This window comes from Neophocaena asiaeorientalis, unplaced genomic scaffold (assembly GCF_003031525.2).
Source record: "Neophocaena asiaeorientalis asiaeorientalis breed wild unplaced genomic scaffold, Neophocaena_asiaeorientalis_V1.1 scaffold246, whole genome shotgun sequence".
NCBI lineage: Eukaryota > Metazoa > Chordata > Mammalia > Artiodactyla > Phocoenidae > Neophocaena > Neophocaena asiaeorientalis.
Genome location: NW_020174551.1, coordinates 4,273,052 through 4,290,516, shown reverse-complemented (window position 1 = coordinate 4,290,516; position 17,465 = coordinate 4,273,052). Strand labels below are relative to the sequence as shown.

Genomic DNA, 17,465 nt, shown 5'->3' with positions numbered 1-17,465 from the left:
TCTGGCTGTTTCCAGTTTTTCTTTATTATAGATGCTGCTGCAATGGACATCTTCACTCACTTTTTTTCTGCGGAATTATTTCCTTAGGATAAATTCCCAGAAGTCAAAAATACTGAATCAATGGGTATGAATATTTTTTCATGTTTTGCAAGTCATATTGCCATTTTGCTTTACAACTGGATTGAACCAAATTACAACCCACCAGAAGTGTATACGTGTACCAGTTTTACCAAAAACTCATCAGTTGTGGGTGTTACCATGAAAAACAGGTGAGAGGAGGCACACATCTCAAATATAAAATGGTACCTCCAGTTTGCCTCAGTTTGAATTTAAATTTCTACTCAGGATGAATATTGTTTCCACATTTGTTTTCTATTACTATTATTTTTGATATGAATTGTTTATGTCTTTTGCTTATTTTTCTAACGGGTTTCAATGTTTTTCTTTTAAAATTGAATGGGATCTTTACCAAGTATAGATAGTAATGCTGCTGTAGTTAATTCAATTATAATTATTTTTCTTACTTTTTTTTAAAAAAAAGTTTTACCTCCCCCCTCCCCCGCTCAGGATAGATATGTTAACACTTCCTGCTAGAATTTTCATTTACAATTTTAATACTCTTTTTAGGTGCTGGTCACTTCACCCAACCTTTCACCTCTATCTACATAGAGAGGCCCTGGGGAAAAGGAAAAGCTTCTCTAGCGACTGATGTCAGCCACCGAGGTTAAGAGCAGGGCTCGGTCTCTGACTGTACCCCCGGAACTAATTTCCCTTAATCAAATGAAACTCCTTAAGAGAAGCCACAAGGCAGAAAAGAAAATATATGTGAAGGAGAATACCAAATTCTGTGAGGGGTTTGTAGGACCTGCATTAAAAAAAAGGGCACCAAACCTTTAGGAGTTCAGAACTGGCAATGCTCCACATGCTATTAATATGCAAAAAATGCCTTCATAAATACTTGATTCTGTTCACAGTGGGGAGGCAGTTCATTTGAAAGAGGAAATGGGAGCTTGGAGTTGAGACATGTCTGCTTGTCTCCTTTTTCTTTTTTTATTTCTCTTTTCATCTCCACATTTCCCCTTGTAGGTTTCTTCCCCCTCCTCCAACTCCTAGGAAGTTGTTGATGTCAGTGACTACGCATTTCTATTTATGGATTTACCGCCGAGGCCCTGATTCTCGGCCAGGTGCGGAAGAGGTGCCTCAGGCGCGAGTCCCTCTGCTCACGCCCGCAGCGCAGACCTCCGCTTCGGAAACGCACAGCGGAGGTTTTAAAATCCAACCAGTAGGGGGCACCAGAGGCGGCCTTCAGAACCCGGTAAATCCCGGAAGCCAGTCACGTCTGCAAAGCGCTGTCTGGCTTTCTCACCCGCCCGTCAGAAATGGGTTTCCAAATCGAGGTATGTGACTTCTCGATAAAGCATGGTGATAACAACATATCCCACCTTTGGGTTTTTTGTTTTTGTTTTTTCCCTCGCAGCTAGCACACTGATAAAAAAGTAAAGGTATTTTGTGTGACCGAACTCCTAATATGGTCAGACCCCAGTGAAGGGAGGGAGGGGGTGAGTCGGGCGTGGCGGGGGGCGGCATTAATGGAAAGGAAAGAAGAGCAGAAACTGCTGATGCTGATAAAGAATTTTGTGTGATATCCTAGCCTGCTTCAGAATGGGAGGGTGACAGTGGAAGGAATCCACTGAGTGTGTCAGTGGCCCATCAGGGTACGTAACCGAAATCTGCTGGGCAGAAATTTGTTTCTAAATCCTTCCAGATGATTTACAGTAAACATGAAATTAGTCATTTCCATGGAATAGGTTGAGAAAGCAGGGAAAACTGAAGTCAGTGATTAATCTAATGAAGAGTCGTTTGCCTCAAGAAATAAGGGGGAGGGGAGGCAGGGGGGACACCATCCCCTCCCGGACCCCACCCCCCTTTCTCTGTGTTTGGGGGCTGGTGGGGCTTCCTATACTTTTCCTCAGATGGTTTTGCTTTGGGGGCTACTACTAAAGGAAATAAGACTACTGCGACTTGAATAAACCAACTGGTGGGAACAGCCCCCCTCCTTTCACCAGGGAGGCACAGGCAATGCCCCGAGGGAGCTGGTTTGCCACGGCTGCGCAGGGGAAAGCCAGGATTAGAGCTGAAGACCCTCAGTCTGCTGTTCCTCTTTCTGACTGGAAGGTTCATAATTCAGTCTAGGACTTAATTTGACATGACTGAGCCACTCTTTTTTTTTTTTTTGCGGAACGCGGGCCTCTCACTGTTGTGGCTTCTCCTGTTGCGGAGCCCAGGCTCCGGACGCGCAGGCTCAGCGGCCATGGCTCACGGGCCCAGCCGCTCCGAGGCATGTGGGATCTTCCCAGACTGGGGCACGAACCCGCGTCCCCTGCATCGGCAGGTGGACTCTCAACCACTGGGCCACCAGGGAAGCCCTGAGCCACTCTTTTATTGCAGGTGATATGAGGTCTCCTGGAATACAACCACGGGGCTGTGTGAATTTGGAGAGTTTAGGGTATATGAGGTATTTGCAAGGCCTTTGCAGTTGTGGAATTATCGAATGACAGCACATTTTCCTCAGTCACAGACTCTCTTGAAAAAGAAAACCTTCTAGATCCCTTATAAAGGGTGTCTTGAAAGCAGGCACGTAAAACAAAAACAAAAACATGCAAATGTTGGTTCTGTGGTTCCTCAGTAGCGGTAAGGGTCGACTGGGCTGTGTTTCAGCGCAGGGGAGGCCTGACCCGGGCCCAGGGTCCTAACAGGGAGAGCTCAGGTTCTTCCTCAGAAGCGGCTAGGCACACACAGGAAAACAAAGCTACCTTTATTATTACTGTTTATTTAATGAGTGTGAGGGAAGAGGAGAAAGTCAGGAAGTTGGAGATAAGGGAGAAACAGAGACCATGCCGGTGCCACCCCCAGTCCCGCCATCCTGCTGTCGCCCAGCAGGGGGACACCTGAGAAAACCCTGGGCTGTGGGGCTTCTGCCCCAGCTTCTCTGAGACCCGGGAAGCTCTAGGAATTCCCCTGAGTTGTCTCTCTAGAGTGAATCTGAAGACAGTGCCAGCCTCAAAGCTTCAACCGAAGGAACAAATTTATAAATATTTGCGAACATACGTCCTTGAACCACTAATATATATATATATATATATATATATTTAAATTGGGTTCCTTTTACGTATCTGACATGGGCAAATGTTAAATCAACTTTGGTACATATTCTTTTTTTTTTAATTAATTTATTCATTTATGGCTATGTTGGGTCTTTGTTTCTGTGCGAGGGCTTTCTCTAGTTGTGGCAAGCGGGGACCACTCTTCATCGCGGTGCACGGGCCTCTCACTGTCGCGGCCTTTCGTTGCGGAGCACAGGCTCCAGATGTGCAGGCTCAGTAGTTGTGGCTCATGGGCCTAGTTGCTCCGCGGCACGTGGGATCTTCCCAGACCAGGGCTCGAACCCGTGTCCCCTGCATTAGCAGGCAGATTCTCAACCACTGCGCCATCAGGGAAGCCCGGTATTCTTAATCTATTCAGATAAAGCATTTTTCCCCTTTCTTCACAGTATCCTTGCATTTTTTTCTTGATTGCTATTTTTTCCTCCCTATTAGGAATGAGAATTGGAGTAGAAAAATGGGCCCATTGGCACAAAGTCTTAGTGCCTACTGCCTCGCTGGAGGATGCCTTTCTGTGTTTCCTTGTTCCCTTTTTGACTTTGCAGAAGTCAGGGAAAGGCCTATTCAGCTTATTTGCACACGCGAAGAGCCAGACAAAACAGTCCAAGTTGAGTTAAGACATTCCAAGTCTATGAGTTAAGGAACATTTGTGATTTTATAGTCTACTTGTCTCATTTAATTGATGAGGCAAATGAGGCCCAGAGAGGTGAAGAATCTCACCCAAGGTCACACAGCAAGTAGGGTCAGCAACCCCAAAGTCCAGTATCATGCTCATGCAGAGTCAGTACTGTACCTGCTTCTCTGGCTTTTGGGTCAAAGGTGAGGTTTCATTAAGATTCATGCGAAGATCAGTTCTGGATTCAGTGTTTGCTATGATGAAAATCAGAGAGAAAAGGGTCAAGGTTGTCAGACCTAGGTCTCATGAATTTTTATATATACCACACCCGTACACACCTAGCTCGTATGTGTAAGATTGGAAACACACACATGCCTATGGCATTCATATTTACTCACCAAATAACACATGTAACCTCTACAGGCACAGTCTATATGCCACCTTAAATATAGTGTTGAGACTTTATATTCAAATTTCTCTTTTCTTGTTTTGGTTGCTCTTTAAAAGAACAAAAGTATATTCTTTGTGCTACTAAAATTCAGATAAAGCTGAAATTAAGAAGGAAATATTGACGGAAAAAATCTGCTGATCCTGTTGAATATAGATTTTGTATGATCCTACTTCACTGAGGTAAGAAAATGCTTCTGCAACCTTCCAGATAGAGAGATCAGAGACCTCCCTTTTCCCTCATGTTGTGGAAGGGCAACAGGAGAAGTGAAACATGAAGCTAACAGGCAGAGGCCAAAAGGGGGCTGATGGGAGGGGACTAATGGAAATCATGGCGCTCACCCTGAAGCAGGCACTACACAGACACTGATATGTGGTTGGCGTGTAATCTGCACGACTCTCCTCCATGATTGTGTTATTGTGTTATCATACTCTCTATAGGTCCGAAAGCTGAGGCTCGAAAGATAAAGTAACCCACCCAAGGATGTACAACTAGTGAGGTTTTGAGTAAGGATTTGAGTCCAAGACTGCCTCACTCAAACCTCATGCTGCAAAGGGATAGGATTGATTTTGTTTTCCTTTTTTTCCCCTAAGAAAGTAAATTTAATGTTTATAAAGGAATGTTTATTTGAGAGACAGATTTAGCTAAGTGCATGGCTCCCCTGACAAGGATTTTAGTCTCTTGTGTGGGACCAGTGTCCAACAAAAAGTTCTTTACATACTTGCTACTCCTAAGTAGCTCTGTTAAGAGTCTGGCCATATGTGATTCTGCATCTTTGCCTCTTTGACCTAAAGCCTCTACTCATTCCTTGTGGGCTGACCTTCCCTTTTCTGTTGTTTCTCAGCTGTTCTCATCTATCTTGTTTGAAAATAGCTTCTGCACAGATTTAAAACATTTCTTATTTAAGACAGCTGGGGAAACTGAGGCCCAGAGAGTGACTTCATGTGACTGACTCAAGGCCATACCTTGAAAGAGCGCAAGCCCAGAACCTGAACCCAGACCTCCTGACTTAGCCTCTCCTACTCTCCCCTCCACCTCACACTGCCTCCTGTTAACCTCACTTGGTCTTGCCACATCACAGCTGCTTGGCCCCGATCCATCCTCTGCACAAATCCAGCCCAACAGAATTGTGTTGCGATGAGGTTCACTTCACTGTGGCTTGGAAGGAACCATGGGTCTCTTAGAAATGAAACTTATAAATAAATTCTAATGCATAAGGAAAGTTCTTGCAACACCAGGAGAATGAATCAGTCAGCCAGAGTTCAAGAAATGTAAACACATTTTTAGATAGGAGACTGAAAAATTGCTTAAGACTTCTCCATTTCTTGGGTTAAAACCCTGGTAATTTACTGAGGTCCGAGCTGTCAAGGAGGAGACACAACTCAAACTGCATTCCTGGGAGATAAAGCAATGGGGGTGGTAAAACTTTCTCCCTGAACCATGTGGCAGAATCTACCCCTCTTATCAAGTTGAAGAAACTGACCCATCAACCAATGCAGGCAACTGGCTGTGAACACAGGCCTAGTTCTTTCCCATTATTCCGGAGCTGGTGTGTACATTCACAGACTACAGACGACCCAGCTTCCAGGCCTGCCTGAAACTGGGAGCTCAGAGTCTTTCTGTGATGAACATTTCTGCCACGAAAGAGATAAACAGAAAACACATTCTTTCCCTGGCCGCCCACCATCAGGCCTGAGTAGATTTTCAAACGCTAGCATTAATCTAGCCACAGGCTTTTAGCAAGGAGATAGCATTCCCACCAGATAATCAGGCAGTTTCAGAGATGACCCTTACTAGATGGGGTCTCATCCCAAACCTCTTCTGCCTTCTTCAAATCATGGGATCCTTCAGCAAACACTCAAAACTTGAAAAGGAGGAAAGAGCATCTGATGCTAGCATGGAATATGGGTGCCTTAAAACTTCTATTTCAGCCTATGTTGGCCATGTTTAATTCCCAAGTTGTTTATTGTTTTAAATAAAAATGAAACATAGTCATATTCCCATTGTTTCAGAATATTTATTTCCCTTGGTATAGGATGCTCATCTGATATCAAAATAGAGACTGAACTCCAGAAAGTCACCTTATCAGACACAGTGGACCACCTAATTCCTTCCTAGATGCGTGTCAGGGCTTGTGAGAGAACATCAGACCTGCAGGTGCCAAAGTGGCCAAACATTTGGTAGGTACAAGGGCAGGAGCTATCGAAAGTGCTGGCAGGAGCCTCTAAATTATGTGTAGGGTCTTTTTCCACACATACCATTTCTGAGCCACGAGTACCTTTTGACCACTAGTGTGCACTCATAGAACTCCCCCCCCATAACTTTCAGTAGTTCATCATTGAGGAGGGGATGTATCCATTGCCAAACAGATCTCAGAAAGTACCTTTGCCTTCTCACAGCTTTGCATGTGGACTTGCAGCAGAAGCCAATGGGAGGAGGCCTAAAAGTCAGCCTCTGTACCTTCATGGTTTTGTATTTTTGGTCGAAAATGGAAAATGCAAATTCCAGGTTGTTAAAAAAAATTCTTCCCAGTAGAAAATAACCATAAAAGGAAGGATAATTCTGGTCCCTTTACATAGCCCTGCTGATCTTTCCTTCTTTACTTTATATAATAAGACTCAAGATGCCTATGACCTGTAGAGCTTTCATCAGTCTTGATGTCTTGAGTCTGTTTGTTTAATGCAGGAGATCAGGACCAAATCTTGAGTCTGTTTGTTTAATGCAGGAGATCAGGACCAAAGATGGCCTTTTGGTATTGTCATCATCAAATTATTGGAACAAGATTTAAGACCTTGTTTATGCTACACATTTTCACTTTAAATCTTCCTGGTTGAGGAGGAGGGTGAGATGGGCATATCAAACAGTTGCTTAAGACCTGAGAAAGTCTCCAGCCTAAAGACATACCCCAGGGAGCTCTATTAAAGGAGCCAAGTAGATCTAGAAGATATGAGTCAGTCTGAATTTAAATATGGAAATGCCTCGTAAATACAAGGACAATATTTTTCTTCCAATTTGGAATAACTTCTTTTACTTACTTATATCTTCTTAGACCAAGGCTTGCTCAGTCTCAAGAGTCTAGCTTTGGGAACACCAACTTCTCTCAAAAGTTCATAAATTATTTTTTATGGAGAGGTCCAAAGGTACGTGGCAGTTTACCAAGCCCCAAATAGAAGGAAAGCTAGATGACGGAATTGAAATTCGAGTTGTGTAGCAATAAAATATCAACTACACGAGAAACCCTCCAATCGATATACATCATAGGATTAATAAGGATACCTGTAGTGGAAGATGGTATGGAAGAAGGGAATTCAAAAAAGAGGCTGAAGGTAGAGCTACATACAAAGCAGCCAACCAATTCAATTCAGTATTCTGCAGAAAATATTGTTCTTGGTCACCTGCTCTCAAACAAATGCAGATATCTGGTCTCCCAGCCTCTGATCTTACCCCCTTCAATCCATTCTCTACATAGCTGGGAGAGTCATTTCTCTAAAATAAAAATCTGGTTATGTCAGTTTCTGTGTAAACAGGATCTCACAATCTTTAGGATAAATTCCTTAGTTGCTGCTTATGGGCCTTCATGATCTGGCTACAGCCTACCCCACCAGCTGTCTTTCTCACTACTTCCTCCCCTACATGTACCTTGGGGTCCAGGCATTACAGGCTGCTTACATTTCTCCCATGCCACCATGTTCTCTAACCTTGATATGGTCCTTTTCCCTGGAGCATTCTTTCCTCTTTTCTACTTGGCTAGTTCCTACATATATCCTTAGAAACTCAGCTTAGGTGTCCTCTCCTTCCAAAAGCCTTCCTAAACTCTAGGCTGAGTTAGCCTGTGCTCATCCATAGCTCTCAGCACACTCCACTACTGTGGATGACTTTAAGGCATGGACTTTATCTCTCAACTGAATCCTTATGCCCAGCACATTATTTGGCATTAGTAGATGGTCAACCACTGTTTCCTGAGTGAATGAATGAGCAATCTTTATGTGCTCTGTAAAACAGACACACTAATTCTTTCTATCGGACATGTTCTGATGCTGGCGTCTTCATTAATTTTGAAATGAGTAATTGCTAGGAATGAAGACAACAGCAAATGTAAATCCTTAGGCCACAGGGAGATGTGTGAAAGAAGCAAGAGAGAAAGCAGGAGGAAAAATATCCTTAAGAAAAGCCTCATGCTTCTTTATGGTCTTTTTGATGAGAAGATAACACAAATGTCTGAAGAGTGATGAAACAGAAGACAGTAGTTATGGATTACTAGTTAATAAAAGTTATTTTTTGATCACTCTGACAGAACAAAACTTAATATTCTCAACTTTATTATAGTTGAGAAATATAGCTGATATATACACACACAGACATCTTGAAATCCATACCAGCTTTAAAATGCATTGTGCTGGGCTTCCCTGGTGGCGCAGTGGTTGAGAGTCCACCTGCTGATGCAGGGGACACGGGTTCGTGCCCCGGTCCGGGAAGATCCCACATGCCGTAGAGTGGCTGGGCCCGTGAGCCATGGCCGCTGAGCCTAAAAAAAAAAAAAAAAAAAAAAAAAATGCATTGTGCTAAGCATGACTTCACTGCTTGAGCAAGGTCCTGATTCCTCATGCATATCATACACTAAATTGACAGTGGATCCTGGCTTTAGGAGGGACACATCCTGAGAGTTTCAAGAGTCCTTAGATTTGTGAATATCACTAGTGTGTATTCATATGACCAGTAAAACTAAAGTAGAAATGAAAAAGGAGGGGGAGTTCTTCAGACTCTTAATGAGTTGATAGATAAAGGATTAGAGTGATTTATAAAACTATTTTTTGGCAGAGAATCATCAAATTGTTAGACCATTTTCTCTTAATTCCATCACCAGTCCCAGAAATTGGCCTACTTTATAGGGCCATTAAAAATAGAATCGGGATGGGGGTGGGGAGGAGGGATAAATTGTGAGATTGGGGCTGACATATACATATTACTATATATAAAATAGATAACTAACAATAACCTGCTCTACAGCACAGGGAGCTCTACTCAGTACTTTATAATGGCCTACATGGGAAAAGAATCTTAAAAAAAAACAAAAAACAAAAACAGAAGTAGAGTCATAGATGTGGAAACAAATGTAATGGTTACCAGGACATGGGGGTGGGGGGAGATAAATTGGGAGGTTGGGACTGACATATACACACTACTATATGTAAATAGATAACTAATAACATACTATACAGCATAGGGAACTCTACTCAATACTTTGTAATGGCCTACATGGGAAAAGAATCTAAAAAAAGAGCAGATATATGTATGTGTATAACTGATTCACTTTGCTGTATACGTGAAACTAACACAACATTGTAAATCAACTATACTCCAATAAAAATTTTTTTAAAAATCAATGTTCTTCTTTTTAAAAAATAACTTCACAAGAGCTCTTGCACATGTAACAGTGAATACAGACCACAACGCTGAGGTTGGCTGGGTGTATTCACTAGCTTAGTGATGGTCTTCTCTCTCCCAGCCTTGCCATATCTATGATTTGACTTCCTGCCTCCGTAAAATGACAAATTGTATGTGTCTCTGACTTCTGAAGTCATTGCAAATAGTCAAAACTGACTTTCAAGTCCACAAATACCCAAGTCTGCCATCTATATAATTTTTAAAAATTCTATCATTTTTATCTGAAAATATTCCTTGAGGCGGAGATCAAGATTGCAGAATAGAAGGACGTGGAGCTTACCTCCTCCCACAAATACATCAAAAATACATGTAATGTGAAACAATTCTCACAGACTACCTACTGAAAATATTCCTTAAGAACAAAAGACCAAAAAGAAAACAAAAAGTTGTAAAAGCTCTATAGATTCCAATGAAGAGATGTTTTAAACTGCTCTTTTAAACCATAAACAAGATGAAAAGAAAACCCTCAGAATGGGAGAAAATATTTGCAAATGAATCAACAGACAGAAGATTAATCTCCAAAATATATAAACAGCTCATGGAGCTCAATATTAAAGAAACAAACAACCCAATCCAAAAATGGGCAGAAGACCTAAATAGACATTTCTCCAAAGAAGACATACAGGTGGCCAAGAAGCACATGAAAAGCTGTTCAGCATCACTTATTATTAGAGAAATGCAAATGGAAACTACAATGAGGTATCACCTCACACCAGTTAGAATGGGCATCATCAGAAAATCTACAAACAACAAATGCTGGAGAGGGTGTGGAGAAAAGAGAACCCTCTTGCACTGTTGGTGGGAATGCAAATTGGTAACAGCCACTATGGAGAACAGTATGGAGGTTCCTTAGAAAACTAAAAATAGAATTACCATGTGACCCAGCAATCCCGCTCCTGGGCATATACCCAGAGCAAACCATAATTCAAAAAGACATGCACCCCAATGTTCATTGCAGCACTATTTACAATAGCCAGGTCATGGAAGCAACCTAAATCCTCATCGACAGATGAACAGATAAAGAAGAAGTGGTACATATATACAACGGAGTATTACTCAGCCATAAAAAGGAAGAAAATTGGGTCATTTGTTGAGACGTGGATGGATCTAGAGACTGTCATACAGAGTGAAGTAAGTCAGAAAGAGAAAAACAAATATCGTATATTAACACATATATGTGGAACCTAGAAAAATGGTACAGATAAACTGGTTTGCAGGGCGGAAACTGAGACACAGATGTAGAAAACAAATGTATGGACACCAAGTGGGGAAAGTGTCGTGGGGGCGGTGGTGGTGGTGTGATGAATTTGGCGATTGGGGTTGACATGTATACACTGATGTGTATAAAACTGATGACTAATAACCTGCTGTATAAAAAAAAAAAAAAAAAATCCAAGGGGAAAGTGAAGTGTAGAGAGGTGTTGAGTTGTGATCCCCTGGAAGACTGTTGGAAGATTCTCTGTCTCCTATTCTCTCTGTCGTGTGTGTGTGTGTGTGTGTGTGTGTGTGTGTGTGTGTGTGTTTGTGCGTATGTGCTTGTTTGAGGGTCTTCTAAATATCTAAATTTAAAAATAAATAAATAAATAGCTCTTTGAACTCAATTCCAGGGGGTATCTGGTATTTTCAGAGTAGTGTTATATCCATTTTCTTACAAACAAATAGGGAGTGTTAAGCTCAGAGATGTAAGAATTTTTTGTTAAGGTCTTTGAGCAAATCAAGGGAACAGATAAATTTCCTCTATTCTAAGCCCTGCAGCAGGTATTCTGTGCTTATATGGGTAGTCCCATTGCAATGGGGAGTTATTTAATAGATATAGATTTTCAGTTTTGCAAGATGAAAGAGTTCTGGAGACTGGCTACACAGCAACATGAATCTACTGAACACAACTGAACCATACACTTAAAAATTGTTAAGATGGCAAATTTTACGTTATGTGTATTTTACCACAATTAAAAAAAAGATGTTAGGGGATAGGAGGAGATGAGGAATTATGCTCCAGGCAAAGGGAACTGTGTGTTCAAAAGCTTGGAAATGAGAAAGAGATTTGCATTAGCCCAAGGTCGTTTAGTTACTAGGAGTAGAGAAGACAAGGAAGAAAAGTTTTATTTCCCTTTCCTGGATATAAAGCTTGCCATGGGGCAATTCTGAAATAGCTCAAGTTTGTCTTTGTCACTTTACCATTTCCCTTTATGTTCTTTTCTCTGTGTGCCTCTTTTTCCATATAGCTAATATTCTTCTGTTCATACAAGCCCTCCAGGGTACCCCAACAGGCAGGTATGTTTCAACCCTTAAGACTCCACTTACTCCCAAATTATCCACCTCTGTTCCCATCCCGTCAGAATTTTTAGTCCCTCAGAGCAGCTCTTCTCAGCTAGGTTACAAGAGGACAGCCATCTGATTCAATACATTTTTACTGAAGTGTGAATGATTGTTAGCTTCTCAGAAGTATCAGCTTTTTAAGAGACTACTTCAGAATTCAAAGTGAATCTATTATTAGTGAGACTTTAATAGGAGAATGAAGTGAAATTGTAACATTTTCAGCCATATTAGGAAGGATATTTTTGGTCTGGAGAGCTACCCTGTAAACAGGCCTATCTGGCTTGATAATCTGTCTGAGGAGTTTGGTTCTTCCAAATTGTTTCTACTGGGTTTCAGCTTCTCCCCATATCTCTAAAAGTTGCAAATCATTTTCAGTGTTACCCACAAAAGGGTGTCTGATGCTAAGTAAGGGGAATTGGAGGGACAAAAGGATGTGCAACAGAAGTCATTTATGAGTATGAGTTATTATGAAATCAGGAACTTCCTAAAGTCTCACATATTGTCAGATGGAAACAGGTGCCTGTTTATTATTTTTTAATTTTATTGAAGTATAGTTGATTTACAATGTTATGTTCATTTCTGCTGTACAGGAAAGTGATTTGGTTTTTTGTGTATATATATATATTCTTTTTCATATTCTTTTCCATTATGGTTCATCACAGGATATCGAATACAGTTCTCTGTGCTGTACAGTAGGACCTTGTTGTTATATATATATATATAATAGTTTGCATCTGCTAATCTCAAACCTCCAATCCTCCACCCCCAACACCACCATCCCTTGGCAACCACAGGTCTGTTCTCTGTATCTGTGAGTCTGGGAAACGTCCCTGTTTAGATTGATGTCACCATGCATAGTGGTAAAAATGTAGGTTTCTACGGTTCAAATCCCAGCTTCACCACTTGGTGGGAGGGGTAACGCAGAATGCTGGGCTCCCAAGTATTTCTCTGCTTACAGATTTTGAGATTGGCAAGCATTTGATGGTGACCGCTCTCCTTCTAGTTTTGCAGTCTCTAGCAAAACCAGTGCCCTCCACCCAGCTCTGGCTCCAGCCCTCGATCTGTGACCTTGTTTCCTGTTGCTATAGCAGGTCTCTCATGCAGGATTCATCATTGCCTGCCCCAAAATAAGCAGTGAGGAAGACCACACACATTTCTCTATTAATGAAAGACTATTTTTAGGAGTGAGAGAAAGTCTTTACATAGTTTGTCCTTTACCCCTGGTTTGAAGCAGAAGCAGCAGTGGCAGTGGGTGGAGGATGAGCTACACTCTCAGCTTGTGCTTATTTCTCCATGGGGGAAATGAAATAGCAAAGGAACCTTGGACGAGGCAGAACTGGCCTCAGTCCTCCATTTAGAATACAAGCCCGAGAGTCTTTTCCAGATAGCTTTCTAGTTTGTGGATGTGCAGTTTGAACTGTACACAACTCTGGGAGACAATGCTCACTTCATTACAATGTGAGTTATGCATGGTATGATCTGCGAAACCCACAGGACATCTCTGCAAGTTCTCCTTCCGGGGCCAGCTCAGCACAGGCATTTGGGTCGGCTTTTCTTCTTTCTCAGACCACAGCACACAGGGCTGCCTATGAGTAACTCTTGAGGATACTCCATTTCTCAGGCTCTCCAAGAAATGAATCTTCTTTCCTACTTATTAGTATATTTGGGGAGAAATTGTGTGTTTCTGGAGGTCTGGGTATGAAATAATATGTATGTGAGTCAAATAACATAGAGGAGAAGTAGAGGTGACTCTGTTGGGGAGAATCTTACCTTTCAGAAGATGTTGAATACTAGACTCCTCCTCTCCACGGCTGGTATTTGAATTGACAGATTCACAGGCTGAAAAACAATAAGGGTTTTACCTGAGAGTGTGGAAAAGTCTTGAAAAAGAGCTATTCCTTACCCCAAGACGGGGAAAACAAAGTGGATGGCTTGATGCCTAAGCCTCATAATGAATTAGATAGTTTTGAAAACCTTTAGATGCTATCATGGAGGGAAGGTTGATCTAGGATTTAAAAAACATTGAAGAAAATAATATTTTTATTTATTATAAGATGTTTAAGGGTGAAACCCTGCAGGTACTGTGATGCTTAAGTTCTGAGAGGAGAACTTTTGACAGAACAAGAGCATGAAAGAGTTAATGCCTGACACCCACTGTGAGGAGATGTCCAGATTTGAACAGGAGATGTGCTGCGGGACCCCAGCGCATGCAGCGATGGGGGGAGATGACAGACAAACGTGAGGAGCCCCTGCTTCCAGCTGTAGCGCAAATTCAAGGGTTGGACCAGGGAGACAGGAGGGATTCTAGCCCATCTGATTCTAGCCAGAAAGATAGGCTTTTGCACAGCCCTGATGAATTTTTTTTGCAATCTCTTAGAGTCACTTTTGATGAGAATCGTTCTCCTAGCTGTCCTTGTCCGTCAAAAGGAACACTAGTTAAAATAATGCTGTTTTAATGGCTGAGGAGAATTAGGATGACAGACCAGAGAAAGATAGTTAGGGGTGAGGTAATAGATAGCAAGGAGATCAGCTGAGTGAATCTGAAATGGAGGAATGGCTGTTTTTTTTTTTTTTTGCAGTGCGCAGGCCTCTCACTGTTGTGGCCTCTCCCATTGTGGAGCACAGGCTCTGGACGCGCAGGCTCAGCGGCCATGGCTCACGGGCCCAGCCGCTCCGTGGCATGTGGGATCTTCCCGGACCGGGGCACGAACCCATGTCCCCTGCATCAGCAGGCAGACTCTCAACCACTGCGCCACCAGGGAAGCCCAAGAGGTATGACTTTTAATGAGAAATTTGGTGTTTGCGTGTATATGTCAGACAGACAGAGGTATGAGACATCAAGGAGATAGAAATAGGGAGGAAAAAGGTCAGAGGGAATCAAATATATCTGAAAAAGATTTTGAGATCTAACTATCCCCCCAGCTCACTTCCAAGTACATGTATGTATGTATGTGTATATATTTACGCTTCATCATCTCATTAATGATAATACATATACTAGAGACATTGCCAAAAAAGAATGTTTGGTTTTACTGATTTGCTAAAGTGGGGGGCTTGGAGAAGCCTGCTCCTGGGTGCTTTCCCACCTTCATGTGCACACAAGCAGCCACGTGCACACATGTAACTTAGGCTGAGCAGGGCAACTTGGGATTCTGAGAACCAACACTGGAGAGAGAAAAAGCCATAATTAGTGTTAATTGTTGACCTTACAGTTCAAGAATAGATGCTCTGGAGAATGGGAAAGGAGAACAAACATTAATTATTGAGTAGGGACCTTGGAGACAGACACTCTGGATTAAAAAGAGAGAGATAAATTGCATAATGAATGCTAATTTTCCCTCAAAGAATTGAGTGGTCAGTGGTTGGAAGGGAAAAAGAGGCTAAAACAATCATGAAAGAGAAAGCTCAATGTGTGTCAGGGTGAGAGGGTGCAGGAGGGTTATACAAACACTCTCCATCACTGCTTACTGCTTTGCCTCTTCCTTACAGCTCCCAAGTATTTGCTATCAGGCTTTTCCTTAGAACTCGTATTATTTACCACAGTTGTGGGTAAATACTGCTGGGGAGCTCAGCCACTTCCCCAAGAGCACATAAGCCTGAAAACAGCCACAGTGCATGACAAGCTGAGAGGCACTCAGCACTGGAATTTATGTTTTATGTGTGTCGGTGGGAGTTTGACTTTAAGTAAAAGGAGTACTGGAGCTGAGTGCCACATGGGAGAGGGCTGTGGTCCTGTGTGTGCCGCCGTGGGGTGACTCGGGCTCCAAGGCCTTGACTGTTGTTTTATCTTAATTATTGTACACAAGACACCCCGAAAGTCATCCTCTTAGCTGAAAGTGAAAACAGAAAAATGGTAGTTTGAGTAGAAAATTGGAGATGAGAATTGTAGCCAATTTTGTAAAGAGACACTATAAACAGGTTTGTCACTGGTTACTCAGAGTGCTGGGTGGGCTCCCCACATCCAGTTGGCAGCCCTGGGGATTATCCCTTTGCCGCGTCTCCTGCGTCTGCCCACTGCCTTCCATCCAGGCCCTGGTCAGCTGCTGTCTGGATGATTCTACAGTAGCCTGAGCACTCGGCCTTTTCTCTTGCCTATTCCTGGCACACAGGGTGGGTTGCATGACATCCTTCCTCAAGCACCTGTGACTTCTTGTTGCCTAAAAGGCGGCATTTCAGCTCTATCCTGGCACACAAGGCCTTCCCTGGCCTGGTCCTGGCCTGCCTTTCAGCCCCATCTCCCCCCATGAAGCCCCCACACGGGGCATTCTTACAGGCTACTCATCATTTCCCGCATGGACTCTGCTTTCTTATCTCTTTGCCTTTGTTCATGCTGGTCCCTCAGCTGGTCATGTCTTTCTCTCTTCTCTGTTTATCCACTTTACCAGTTTCTTTCTTTGTTTTATTTTTTATTTATTTTTTACTTTTGGCTGCACTGGGTCTTAGTTGCAGCATGTGGGATCTTTTAGTTGCAGCATGCGATTTCTTAGTTGCACCATGCATGCGGGATCTAGTTCCCCAACCAGGGATTGAACCCAGGCCCTCTGCATTGGGAACACGGAGTCTTACCCACTGGATCACCAGGGAAGTCCCTCTTTTTTTTTTTTAATAGAATTTTGTTTATATTTATTTAAAAAAAAATTTTGGCTGCGCCTCGAGGCTTTTGGGATCGTAGTTCCCCAACCAGGGATCGAACCCAGGCCCCAGCAGTGAAAGCACCAAGTCCTAACCACTGGACCACCAGGGAATTCCCTACCAGTTTCTTTAAAGTCAGTACAAATAGAGATTCCTCTGGAAAAATCCGTCCTCGTCCCCCAGGTTAGAATTCATCGCTCCTTCCTTGGAGGCCCCTGCATCGTGTCGTTGAGATCTCTGTTACGGCACTCATCTCATTCTGCCTTGCAGAAGAGTCAGTTGCTTGTGAATTTTTTCTCACAGGGGCTGTGAGGTTCTTGGGGGCATCAGCCACAGGGCCCGGGGTTGAGCCCTGGGAAGTGGGAAGAAAAGAGCACAGTATCTGGGATAGACGGGCCTGGGAATGAATAAGCTCAGCTGCTCACCAGGTGTGATCAATGTGCACAAGGGGGTTAACCTCCTCCTGTGTTTCAGTTTCCTCACCTGTGGTATGTGAATGAAAATACTCCCTTCAAAGGATTATTGGATGATAGAATGAGATGACTTATGTGCCTGAGCATGTTTGCTCTTGATATCAACATCCTTCTGTTTCCCTTGAACATGGTAGGCGTTCTGTCCATTTGATCTAAAGAGTTGGACACGATATTATGGGTCTTCTCTCTTTTAGGTCCAATGATATTTTATATTGGAATTTTACTTAATACTTTATTATATACTGCACGTATGATCTGGTTTGGTTGTCACAAAGCAATGCAATCTAGGATGGGAGGTATTATTATAGATGCATTTTTTTGGGGTGCCTTTTTCTTTTTATGGTGTTTTCAAGGGAGAAATATATCATCTA

General features: G+C 42.6%; 1 protein-coding gene across 1 annotated transcript in view; it reads right to left on the bottom strand.

Moving 5' to 3' along the window:
• The window catches only part of KIAA2012 (KIAA2012 ortholog), a 113,373-nt gene that overhangs the window by 52,897 nt on the left and 43,011 nt on the right, over positions 1-17,465 (bottom strand). Inside the window, exons 12-13 of the mRNA XM_024757369.1 lie at positions 13,760-13,828; positions 3,955-4,031 (exon numbers count right to left, since the gene is read on the bottom strand). Of these exons, the coding sequence (XP_024613137.1) occupies positions 3,955-4,031; positions 13,760-13,828 (146 nt within the window). The remainder of the gene's footprint in view (positions 1-3,954; positions 4,032-13,759; positions 13,829-17,465) is intronic.